General features: G+C 40.2%; 1 protein-coding gene across 1 annotated transcript in view; it reads left to right on the forward strand.

The window, feature by feature from the left end:
- Positions 1-237: 237 nt before the first annotated feature.
- Ptpro (protein tyrosine phosphatase receptor type O) overlaps positions 238-13232 on the forward strand; it is a 195376-nt gene continuing 182381 nt past the window's right edge. The window contains exon 1 of the mRNA XM_051155511.1: positions 238-598. Within this exon, the coding sequence (XP_051011468.1) occupies positions 524-598 (75 nt within the window). The 5' untranslated portion in view covers positions 238-523. The remainder of the gene's footprint in view (positions 599-13232) is intronic.

Consider the following 13232-nt stretch of genomic DNA (forward strand, 5'->3'; position numbering starts at 1 on the left):
TCAGAGGGGAAACCCCACAGACACCCCCTTCGAGGAGACTGGGAAGGTTAAGGCGGAGCCTGGTCTGGGGGCTGCCAAGCAATGGAAAGCGGTTAGGCCCTGGTGGGAGGACCCGAGATCTGCACTTTAGGAGTTCCTGTCTCTGAGAGAACATCCCTGTTGCTAGGGGACCACAGTGGGCTGCCTGCCTGCGGGAGCCCGGGCTGCTCCCTCCGTAAGCCGACCCCTACCTCCGTGGCAACCACTGTAGCTGTGGCGCAGAGCCTCGCCCACTGCCATCTCCACCCTCTCCATCCTTAGCCGTTAAGCAAAGCCGGCTCCTGGCACGTTCTAGCAAGACTCGGGCTCAGAAGAGGAGAGCGACCCATCCAGAGGCACGGGGGAGACTTGCCAGGCAACATGCGGCCGCCTGGAGCCACCCGGGCGCCGGGTGTCTGAGGCTGCCAGCGGAGAGTGGTCATTGTGAGAACCACTGGGACCCCGCTGGCGCTGCCATCCCTCCGGAGTCTCTGGCCGCTCCACGATGGGGCATCCGCCCAGGGAAATGCGCGGGGGCCACCGCCTGCTACCTCTGCTCGGGCTCTTTGTGCTGCTCAAGGTAGGGACACCCCCAGTTCTCGGGGAGGAGGATCCATCCCTCCGTGGGGAGCTACGCACTCAGGGTGCAGTGGCCAGGCGGGGAGCGCCAGCCGCGCACGCTTTGTCCTCAGCGCCGGCTAGGCATCGGGTCTGTGGGTGGAAAGATCTGGAAGTTTGAGCCTTTCAGTTGTCGCCCTTTGTACTCTGCCACCTCAAAGATGGGCTTGCGGAATCGGACTCTCGCAGGCAAAATGAGGTCACTTTCTTTACTGGTTTCCACTGCACCCCAATTCCTCTTCACCTTCGCGCCCTCCCCCAGTGGAGCCTCTGTGCGGCTGCTTTGTCTCAATCAATTCTCCTTCTGCGGGGAATCACACGCAGGGAGCTGAGCTCTGGACTAGACGCACCGGTCAGGCGGGGCAGAGGGCTCCATTGAATAAGGAATCAGATAAGGAGGGCTCTCTCTGTCCTAACCTCCAGCCACCTGGGGATGCCTGGTAAACTCTCCGCACTTCCTCCACTTCCATCCCCTCGTCACAGAGGATGCTGTCTCTGATTTTAATGGTGGAATATATAATTTGTAAAATTCACCTTTTCCTGTCCTCTCTGGAACGTTTTGGCTCAAAATCATACTTGGAGAGAAAAGTGAAAAGAAAAATACTATTTTTAAAAAAACCCAACAGCTTGACATCTAATGCATGTAATTAAAAAAAAAAATAGTTGGCTGGCATGTGAAGGGAAGTTAGGAATTGGTACCCCCTGACCTGGTTTTCAAAGGTCCGCTTTCACTCTGTGGTATTGGTCCCTTCTTAGCCCAGGGACTCAAGGACTTCCACAGGTGATCCGGAGCTATCCTTTCAGCACCACGTGGCTACCTAGCCAGCAAAGGTCAACACATTAATGACTGCAAATGTTTCTGCATTGAGGAGTCATTTCTTGCTTCTGTGCCCATTAATTATGAATGCTCCCCACGGTTACAGAGAGCAGGAACCTCGAATCCCCAGCAGCATGCGTGCAGAACACTCTGTATTTTCTTCCTGTCTTCCTGGATCCAAGGAGAACAGCTCAACAGCACACAGCTGGAGTTAGAAGTTGTACTTGATATATCGTCTATTTTTAAGTTGTCAGTCATTACTTTATGTTAAGGTCTGGTACATGGTAAGTTCAGTTGTATGTTTCTCCCATAGGAGACTTCTCCTGCGCACACACCACAGACATGTAATATGTTTACTGGTTTTTTATAATTAACTTTGCTACCCATTTGCCAGGCTCTGCAACAACTAAGATGTTGAAGCAATACTCTTTGTGAATTTAAGACATTGTTGGTGTTTTTTTTTTTGAGACCTGAAAAGAGGTGTGTGTGTGTGTGTGTGTGTGTGTGTGTGTGTGTGTGTGTGACATCTGAGCTACCTTTAGCCTTTGGAATAGCTTCAGGTCTTTGCCTCGTAGTAAATGGTAACTCTAGAAATGAGAAAATTTAGGATAGAATGTTAAGGTTAAAAAGCAAAGAGAACTGGCAGACGATCAAAACATGAGCATGATCTAAGAAAACTAATCCGGGTGAGGGTTAGTGTCTAGTGGCTGTAATAGACGTTCACCCTCTTTTACATGCTATGCACGTTTCTCAACATTTGCCACCAACTCTCTATTATGATAAGCTGCACATCATAGCCTATACGTTGATAAGTCTTATTTAAAGAAGTATTACACTAATGAGAAAATAATTTTGCAAAGGAAGTTATTAATACTTATTTTAAGGATAACATTGCCTCGTTCTAGTACAAAGTATACCAGAAGGAAAATCTGTAAGTTAAAAAGGCTCTGATCCTCAATTTTCTAAGCATTTTCACACATACTCTTTGGATCACACTGCCTTACAGTTAACAAGAGATGTTCAAAGTGCTAAATTAGGCATATAGTGTAATAGCATACATTTTGTGTTAGTATATTACATGGTGCATCAGGCATACAGTATAATCTCTTTATAATTTTGAGATTTTGATTCAAAGTACTAAAAAAAATCAATAAAAACAGATATAACCATGCATAAGGCAGCACGAATGTCAAAAAAGTCCATTATTAAATGTCAAATAGTTACCAGATCTCAATAATACAACCTAACATGGTCCGTGGGCATGAGACAAACATTCTCCCACCTCCTATAAAAATTTTCATAGCTTTAACTATGACCAGCAGTCATTACTGTTAATATTTACATCCTCTGTGTGAGCAAAATTTCCTAAAGAATATGAGTCAAATATATTCAACTTTGAAGCTTGATTTATAATTTCATAATTTCTATAATTCAGGTGGGAAGATGGGAATGTATGTGATAGGCAGGTTCATAATCAGTTTCACTGAGGGAATCTAGAATAGGTGGTGCCTTCAAGGCTTTGGACTCCATTGCTTGTCCATACTTTAATTATAGATTGATTTAAGAAGGCACTCAGGTTGTCTGAGTAAGCCACTATACGTTATGGAACGATACCTACCTAACTGATGTGGCATATACCCAATGCTGGTCATGGAACACTTAGTGTTGTGTATTGATATTGATGGCAAGCATGTATGTATAACTAGAAACAAAAATCAAAGCTCCATTATCAATCAAGAGCCTTCCAGTCTTAAGTCTTCTGTCTATGGGTCAAACGGAATGCTTATCAACTATCTCCCTCTGTGTGTCTTCCCATAATTCCTGCTGAGAACAACACAATATCACACTTTTACTGCCTTTCCTGAAAGTGGCTTCCTAGATCATCAGCCCAGTCAATATCAGTGCTTTGTCAACTACGAAGCAAGCTGCAGACTATGACCTCATTGGAATTTGAAGTCTGTCTTCCCTGAAGTGTCGCTTATTAATGGTCAACCGGAAGCTCCCCACTTCACTAGTAGACCTGTCATGAGTCCTTTATTCCTTTCGTATCCTGTCTATACAGTTCTATATTTATGTTCTTACATGAGATGTCATCAAAGATCATTGATTTTGAAAGGAGCCTTAATACTTTATTTTTTAAACATCTGTGTTTAATTTTATGAGTGTTATGATATTGGCCGTTGTATGCTTACCCAGAGTAAATACCTGAGGGTCATAGTCTTTTTGCCTTTCTCTGAGATCTCTCCCACACTTCCTGCCTTTCCCCGTCCCTGCCCCCTTGCCACATGAACACTCCACGTGTCTCATTATCCTATGGAAATTTTATCTTGACTGTTCTGAGGACGGTTCACTGCCTTTGCTTTTGCAGGTGATGGGTGGTGCGCTTTCCCAGTGTGAGCTCATTTTTGCCTTAGATCTTTACGACTTAAAAGACTAGTGTCGTATGGCAGAAGCAATCCACATTCCTCTGCCTCGACTGTAGGCTAACTGCTGAGTCTCTGTATGCATTTTGCATGTTTGTGTGCAGTACATGCGTGTGTGACAAGCACACAGAGCAGAGGTTAATGTCAGGAGCCTTCCACAGTCACTCTCCATTGTCTTCTTCTTCTTCTTCTTCTTCTTCTTCTTCTTCTTCTTCTTCTTCTTCTTCTTCTTCTTCTTCTTCTCCTTTTTCTTCTTCTTTTTTTTTTTTTTTTTTTTTTTTTTTTGAGACAAAACAGTGTCTCTCACTGAAACTTGAGCTCACCACTCAAGGTAGAGCAGCTAGTCAGAGAGCTCTGGAGACCTACTGTGGGGTTACAGACATATTTTCCACACCTGGAGTGGAGATAGGAACTCAGGTCTTCATGTTTGCATGGCAAATACTTTAGCTGCCCTTAACCAGCTTGACTCTTAAGGATTTGGAAACGGATCTTTGTGTTAGTACCATTACTTTGGTCAGTGGCAGCATGACAAAATAGGGAACTTAAGAGCGATGACTACAGAGCTCTCTTCTCCTCCAGTTTAATGAGTCTAGATCCATGGGTCCATTGATGCCTCATTCTCATATGTATATCCTAGTGCAATAATGGGCTTTACCACATCTAATGGGCCTTATCTAATGAATCCAAGCACTTTGTAAATACTTCTGAGATAATGTTTCATCTCATAACTTTTGTCTTTCCTTGTGTGCTAGCATCTGGCATTAGACGTGTGATAACAACTTAATAAAGAGAATAATGATTTTTTTTCACTATATAAATAGCTCCCAAGCATTCTAAGATATTATAATAGTTGACTTGTGAACATGTCTATATAAGGAAAATCTGAAGAGCTATCATTATAACAGTTAAATAATCGTAATTATAATGCAATCACCACACTATAAATAGTAAACCTTTATCAATCACGTACTAATATGCTATTAAAATCACAAATCAAAATAGAAGCATGTTATTTTTCTCAAATAATATATCCCCAATAATGCATTTATTTATCAATGTTTCTTAAATGAGTACTTGATTTTATCAATTTAAAAGCAGTAATTGGGGCTGGAGAAATGACTGGGCGGATAACAGTGCTTTCAGCTCTTGCAAAAGACCCAGGTTCAGTTACCAATACCAACATGGTTGCTTACAACCATCTGTAACTCTACTTTTAGAGGATCTAACACCGTCTTCTGGTCTCACAAGTATGGCACACATCCAAAGCACTATTTACATAAAATACAAGTGAATAAATCTTTTAAACAAAGCAGCAATGACAAGCAGGCATGCCTGTAATCCCATCACTTGGAAGGTACAATCAGGAATTCAGGGTCACAGAGTTAATGATAGAGCAAGTTCAAGGCTAGCTAGGGATGCATTAAAAAAAACAAACAAATACAAAAAAATGTAGCCATTGAAGCTGGGGATCATGCTGCATGTCTGTCAACCCAGCACTCTGAAGGCCGAAGCAGGAGAATTTTAATTTCATGGCTACCTAGGCTTACAGTAAGATGGAGTCCTCACTCTCAAAAAAAAAAAAAAAAAAAAAAAAAAAAAAAAAAAATCAAGTCATAATTAACATGCTGAAGACAAATGGCTTTTTTAAAAGCTGAAACATATATTCCATATCACTCCTTCCCCCCATGATCACTACCATTCCCACTGCATCAATATTTCTGCATTCCTAGCAGGAGGAGACCCTCCAACACTTTGTGAGAACACTGCTTCCAATAGGCCTGTTTAAACAGACTCTGTTGGTAATGCATACGGAGGCATTTGATCCTGGGTCATAACCCAGTTGCGGGTCCTAACCACAACTCTTCTATATTGCCCATTGGTCTCAGAGCCTTCTGCTTCAATAAGTGGGGGAGAGCTTCGTTGTGCATTAATGTCAACTGATTTGTGAAGCCAAGCAGGGAGGATATTGTAAAATGTCCCACATTGGATTGTGCTTTTGGACACTTGGCTCCCAGCTGGTGGCGCTGTTTTGAAAGGCTGAGGAACTTTTAAGCAGTGGAACCTCACTGGAAGAAGTGTGTTCCCAGGAGTTTTATAGGCTGGGCCCACTTCCTGATCTTTCTCTGCTGCTTCCTGGCTGTAGGGTGAGTGGCTGCCTTCTCTGCTGTGATGGGACTGGGCTCCTTCTTAAAATATCATCCAAACACACTCTTCCTCGCTTAAGCTGCCTCTTACTTGCACCCTGGTAGGAGTAGAGGCGAATGTGAATAAGCATGTGAACAGCTTCAGTGAAGCAGCTGGCACAACACTCTCCTCTGTTTTCTGGTGCTACTGATTCTAGAAGGTTCCACATGGTTTCTACAAGCCGTTGGGGAGAAGACAGAAACTATAATCACAGCAACAACAAAAATCAACTTTAAGAAACCTCTCACCCCAGAAGCAGAAAGACTCAAATGATGTATACTCACTTATATCTGGACACTAGCCCAAGGGGCATGTCTCATGAAAGTTTTCACTTATTAGGAAAGTGGGACAGAGGGGAAGACATCTATTGGGACTTTAGGTGAGAGAAGCATGGGCGAATAGGGAAATAGAAGGATCAAGAGGATCCTAGAAACCTACAAGAAGAACATTATGATACGTGGATTTGGGCCCTGGGGTCCTGTTCAAACTATGGCACCAGCCAAGGACAATACGTGCAGTAAACTTTAAACCCCTACCCAGATCTAGCCAATGGACAGGACATTCTTCACAGTTGAGGAGAGAGTGGGGACTGACTTTCACACAAATTCTGGTGCCCCATATTTGACCACGTCCCCTTGATGGGGAGACCTGGTGGCACTCAAAGGAAGGAAAGCAGACTACCAAGAGGAGACTTGATACCCTATGAGTATATACGGGGGGAGGAGGTCCCCTCAGCCACAGGCATAGGGGAGGGGAGTAGGGGGAAAGTGGGAAGGAGGGAAGAATGGGAGGATACAAGGAATGGGATAACAATTGAGACGCACTATGAATTAATAAAAACGAAAAAAACCTGTGGGAGAAAATAAAACAAAACAAAAAGAGAAACCTCTCACGTGATCTTTAGCCTCTTTGTTTTTGTTTTCTTTTCTATGTGTGCTTCAGGGCTGCACAAAACCAGGCCTTAGGTAATTTTTTCCTCCTTGAAAACAGAGTCCTCAAGTCTATCACTAGAGGTGTGGCCATGTTGTGTTCCCATTTCTCAACTGTTACAGTGTCTAACTTTACAGTGAAGGATCTTTTCTTTCCTGAGGTTGTCTAGATGCTAAGAGACAACTCGATGCCTCTGATTTCTGTATTTTAGAACAAAAGAACAGGTCTTGAAGCAAGGCAATCTTGATAAAAAGGGTTTCCCCTTTCTTCTCTGTCAGCAGTTGAGACAATAGAGAGGAAAAATGACACATGCTTGGAAAAATATTTCACAAAGAGAGAATCAAAATCGGAAATTGGTCTGTAAGTCCAAGTATTGTATTACAAATTATATACACACATGTAATTTCTGAAAGAAAAATGAATGCTTTGGAGAATGAAATTAAATTTAATGAAAACAGATTACCACCATCTATTTGTATGCAAATACATATGTAACTTAAAATTGCGCTTATTTATTTTTGCAACTTGGAGTCAGAGGACAACTTGCTGAAGAAAGTTTGTTCCTTCCTGATGTGGGTCCCAGGGACTGAAGTCAGACACTTCTGGGCTTGGTGGCAAGTGCCATTTCACAGACCCATGTGCTACTTTTGGAATGCCTTTTTCCAGAGAAGAATGAAGTACAATTCACGTTCCTGAGAAATCTGTTTCTGTCTTAATGTAAATGATAAAATAAATTTATTTTATACTAGTGATTCATGAGCCTTTACTATTAGATCTAAAAAGCAAGAATACTCATATATATTTCAATATATACAACTCAATCATATGATTCAATCATATATATATATATATGATTCAAATGATAAATATTTCTCTTTGTGTGTGCGCACACACGCTATTCCATTCAACTCTTTCAAACAACTGAGACTTGTATTTTGTTCTATTTTTTCCTAAATACGTTGGTTTGCCTATGGAGGAGGACATGGTAAACCCACATGCTCTCTTGTTTCTGCTCCTTCACCATCAGGCCCCCTGTCAACTTCATTGATTTTCTTTGCCTTTTAGTTTTCCTGACAGAGCAGCCTATACATTTCCTTGCTGTTGAAGATCAATTTTTCCCCAAAACCCAAAATGGAAGCACTGGGAAATCACCTTCCTTCTACAGTATGAAGTCTGTCATTTGGATTACAGGACAGTGATTTATTGTCGAGTTACAGTCAGTCAATCAAACACTTACTGATGATCAAATAAGTCCCAAGAGCCGACAAAACCTGCAGGGAAAGAGTGGCTAACTGCCAGATGTGTCTTTGCAATGGCATTATGGGGACATAGACACAGAAACAGAAAAATGTCACACAAGTGCAGTTAGCGTAAGATAGCAGAGGAAAGACACTTAGGCATCTAGTGGTTTAAGTTTAAGCACGAGCTACATCTTGAAGCACAGACATTTTCCTTTTCAACTTAAACAGCAGGCACAACATGCTAATTGAATTAATGTGGTGATCATTAAAATTTTAGCATATAGCTTAACAAACAGATGATTAAAATTTCAAGCAACTAAAATACACACACACACACACACACACACACACACACACACATATTTAAAGCATATACTTGCTTGTGAGTTGAAAGTCTTTAGGGCAGATTGGTTTATATGAATGGCCTATGATTGCACTGTTAGTATGCTAAAGTCTGGCTATCTCTAATGGTTTTCTATAACTTTAATTTCATCTTTGTCTGTTGGCCAATCAGAACCAGAATTAAGGAGAAACTATAATTAAAGTATTTATGCTTTCACATTTGTGACTGAAAGCAATGCTTCTCACTGCTCCATGAACTTATGACAAGAAATTTCACCTGGAGGCCGGGCAGAAGACTTATTAGGAAAAGGTACTTGCTGTCCATCACAATGGCCCAAGTCTAATCCAAGAACCCACATGAGAAGAGAGGATTCTGGGAAGTTGCCCTCCAAGAAACATACGTGTTTCATGCTGTGCATGCACCCTCACAAACACAGAAAATTAAATGAATATAAAAAGTGTTTAAAATTACATCTACAGTGTTACTTTTATAATATTAGAAATTTTTAGTTACTTTTTATTATGTTAAATAATATTTATTATCAAATCAATATTTTGGAGAACTTCTAAAACATATTTATACAAGGTCTGTATGTCCCCGAAGCAGCAGCCTCAGCAGCATAAGGCTTTTTGCCGGATGCCATCTTTCTCCTAGACTAGCCAGGAGTTTTCAACATAAGTCAATTTGTTGGTTCAGCAGAAAATATATTTAAGTATGTTTCTCAAGGGTAGCTACTCAATTGGTAATATACTGACAACTGAAGTATAGGAATCAAAAACAAGGATGTGGTGCCGGATTACATATGAGACACATCTGTTCCCTGGAAGCTTAGCTGCATCCCATGGGCTGAAGTCCTAGATAGAATTAAAAAAAGAGTAAAAGAGGGTAATGAGCAACTGCCAGCACTTATCATTTTCTGTTTCCCAACTTTGGACTCAGTGTGACTGGGTGCCTCATACTTCTGCCATGATGCCATCCCTGCAACTATAGACTATAACCTCAAACTGAGAGCACAAAGGAACTCACCCTCCTGGGTGGTTTGTGGTTAAGAACACTGGCTGCTCTTCCAGAAGACCCAGGTTTGGTTCTGCACATGAGCACCCAGATGGTGCCATCTGTCACTCCAGTTTGGTGGTAGTGTGGTGGGGGTGTGTTCACTGCCCTCTTCTGGCCTTTAAGGGAAACGCACGCAGTTGGTACATGAACATACACATAGGCAAAAACATTTATACATGTAAAAAACAATTACTCTTTTTTTCCTAAAGAAAAAAGAAAGAAAGAAAGAAAGAAATATTCTTTTATTTGTAAGTTGCTTTCTGTCACATCAAAAAGAAAGCCAAATGCTGGGCATCATGGTGGGTGCCTTAATCCTAGCACTCAGGAGGCAGAGGCAGGTAGATCTCTGAGTTCAAGGCCAGCCTGATCTACAAAGTGAGTCCTGGATAGCCAAGACTACACAGAGAAACCCTGTCTCAAAAAATAAAAAAGAAAAAAGAAAGAAAGAAAGAAAATAAAAAAAGAAAAAAGAAAAACAAATATTGTAAGATGTGTTCTTGCTCCAAATCACCAAAGATAAGCACAATATTTACAATAACAAATTGTTATTAGAAAATGGCTATTGTCGAGGTGTACTCAAAATTCTGAGTATTTATTGAAGACAGAGCCTTCTAGTCAAATTTGATCTGTAGCGGAGGATGACCTGAACTCCCAATTCTACTGACTCTTCCAGAAAGCATCATCACAAATGACTTAACATTTCTAAATCTTAAGTTTACTACCCAGGAAAACTGTGTGTGGTATCATGTGTCTGTGACCCAGCACTGGCCTGGGAGCAAGGCAGGAGGGTCATCAGTTCCAGAGTACATAATAAAATCCTTTTTAGAACAACAACAAAACCAAAAATAGCAACAAAAGTTAATTGCATGTTGTCTGTGATGTGTCATTAAATATTGAGTTATGTGGTTCTTCCTTTAGAAATATAAAAGGTGCGCATCATCTTCTTTGAGGTCAGCAGGGTGTTGTCAGGAGTTAATTTGTCTTGTTGTCAAAGAAATTTAGGATTATAAAAACAACTTTAAATGCTATATTCTGTGTGTCTCTGAGGCTTTTGAAGACCTTATTCAACTATTTTACCTCATATATCGATAGAGTCATATCTATCTGTTAGACTTAGGATATATATTCTTGTGCTAAAATTTGACAAGTATTTGACATGCCCATGTTTTGTATCAATATACTAAATTCTATACCAATGACTTAGACATAACCTTTGTTATGAGTAACAATTAAGGCCTTGAGTTAAGAAGCAGGGTCAATCATCTAGCTTTTATTCTATCTTCCCTCTATGTTCCTATGTCTTCCTTTGCTTAGGTTATTTATGGCCATACAATGCAACTTAAAGGATATTAATTACGTTATTTATGGAAATAATAATCTCAGTTAAGAACATGGATATGAAATTGGCAAGTTAAGTTAGTGCCTGGGTTGTGGATTTTGTTGGTGTTACTTTTGTTGCTTTGGTTTACTGGTGCATCAGCCCCTCTTAGTTAGCAACTATTGAATACACTTTGCTGTGATTGACTTTTCTTCATGCCATTGTTGTGTAGATATTTTTTGAGGCAGCGTTAGGTATACATATGCACAGTAGAATTTATAAAATGTGTTATGGGATAAAGAAAAAGCATATAAGATGTACTCCCACTACTAGGGAATTCAGGTTAGGATAGTCAGATGCTAGAAAGAAGGGTTGGCTGTGTGCCCAGCATAAATGAACAACACAAAACAACCTCAGTGGCATCTTATGAGGCTCCTTTCACATAATAATGTGCTGGAGCTTTTCTTTAAAAAAAAAGCTTATCTTTTAAACATTTCATATACATATATATGTGTGTAATTTTACTATTTTAATGTACTTTATTTACATATATTTTATATGTATCATTTTATAAATATATGATATATATATAACTTTTTTTACACTAAAAAAAAAGAAATAAAAAAATAAAAAAATAAAAAAGAAAATCAGGAATTTTTGCATTGAAATGCACTGATGCAGACCGTTATTTATACTTAGATGTAGTGGTAAGATGTGACCAAACTTATGGCGCATTGTGCTGGGGAATTTCCCTCTGTAGTTTTTCTTTATCAAATTATACTTTCTAATTAGTCTGTCACAAATGGCTGCAGGCTTCACTCAAAGTGGTTAACTCCAGGGATTTGCAAAATAGAAATGCTGGTACTGTAAAAGCTTCTCGCTAAAGTGATTGCAAGAGGTTAGGATTAAATTCTTTGGACTTCTCTAAAAACATGGCTTAAGCACTTGTGGCGTTGTCATTTCTGTTTTTAATTATCAAAATCTGGTAAAACTCAGCTACCATTCAAGATGTCTAGAGTTGAACTCTTGGATTTAGGTTTTATGTATTTGAAAATCATAAAAGCCTACAGGGGTCTTCAAAGCCATGCTCACCTGTGTCCTGTTTCCCCAGTGGTTTCAACTCCTTGATTGATAGACCGTTCTTCATACAACATTGGAGAACATAAGAAGACTCTTTCTACTGAAATTCTTGTTGCTATGCTGAAGGTCTAGTTAGCCTTCCACTCTACGGCTTTTCATGGATCTCAAGTGGGAAATTCTTCATTTGCAATATTTAAGGAAGCCTGAATCATATATGTATACATAATCACAATAATTTTATATTAATATACTAAGAAGTCAAAGTAGATACTCACCATAACAAAAACACAGAAGCAACAGACAGGAAAAAGAGCTTTTTCCTAAACAGTCCATTCCAACATCACTGCCTTCTGGAGATATGTATTCTAAACTTGTCCCCTATGTCTATGCATATATGTATGTATATGCACATATATACATATATGTACATATGAATATATACACATATGTATGGATATATATATTAAAAACCATTAAACTGCCCTACCATGCATGCTCTTCTGACTTAAATGTACTATTTTTTTTCAAGGCCTGTGCATTTCTTGGCCTTCTGAAGTTGTTACATTAAGCCTTGAGTCCAAGGGTCAATTATATAAGCTTCCCATTAATTAAGGGAATATTTTCATAGAGACTGATCATAACCATAAAATGGGGATCAGGGATTTGGAGAGTAAGGGGATCATCATTGCTTACATGCATGCTATCAGTTAGTGTGAGCAATCAAACAGCAAATGACTAGCAAAGCTTTTCAATGCTATATTAACAAGATTTTATTTCCCATTTCTTTATACCAAATCCTGTCATAAGAATCTGAAGAGCAGCCTGCTGTGGTGGCACACACCTTTAATGCCAGCACTTGGAGAGGGCAGAGGCAGGTGGATCTCTGTGCATTGGAGGTCAGCCTGGTCTACGAATCGAGTCCAGGATAGCCAAGGCTGCACAGAGAAACCCTGGCTCAGAGGAAAGAAAGAAAGAAAGAAAGAAAGAAAGAAAGAAAGAAAGAAAGAAAGAAGGGAGGGAGGGAGAGAGGGAGGGAAGAAGAAATGTTAGAGCATAGATTGTTCAGTGATAAATAAATGAAGATTTTTGCTTTAATTCTAGCTGTGTTTTGTGCTAGCTATATTCCATTTAGCAATGTCCTGTCCTCTTCATGGAAGACAAGCCGAGGTGGTTGTGTGTGCTGATGTCCCTTCAGTGGCCTAGC

The sequence above is a fragment of the Acomys russatus genome, chromosome 13 (genome assembly GCF_903995435.1).
Source record: "Acomys russatus chromosome 13, mAcoRus1.1, whole genome shotgun sequence".
In the NCBI taxonomy this organism is placed as follows: Eukaryota; Metazoa; Chordata; class Mammalia; order Rodentia; family Muridae; genus Acomys; species Acomys russatus.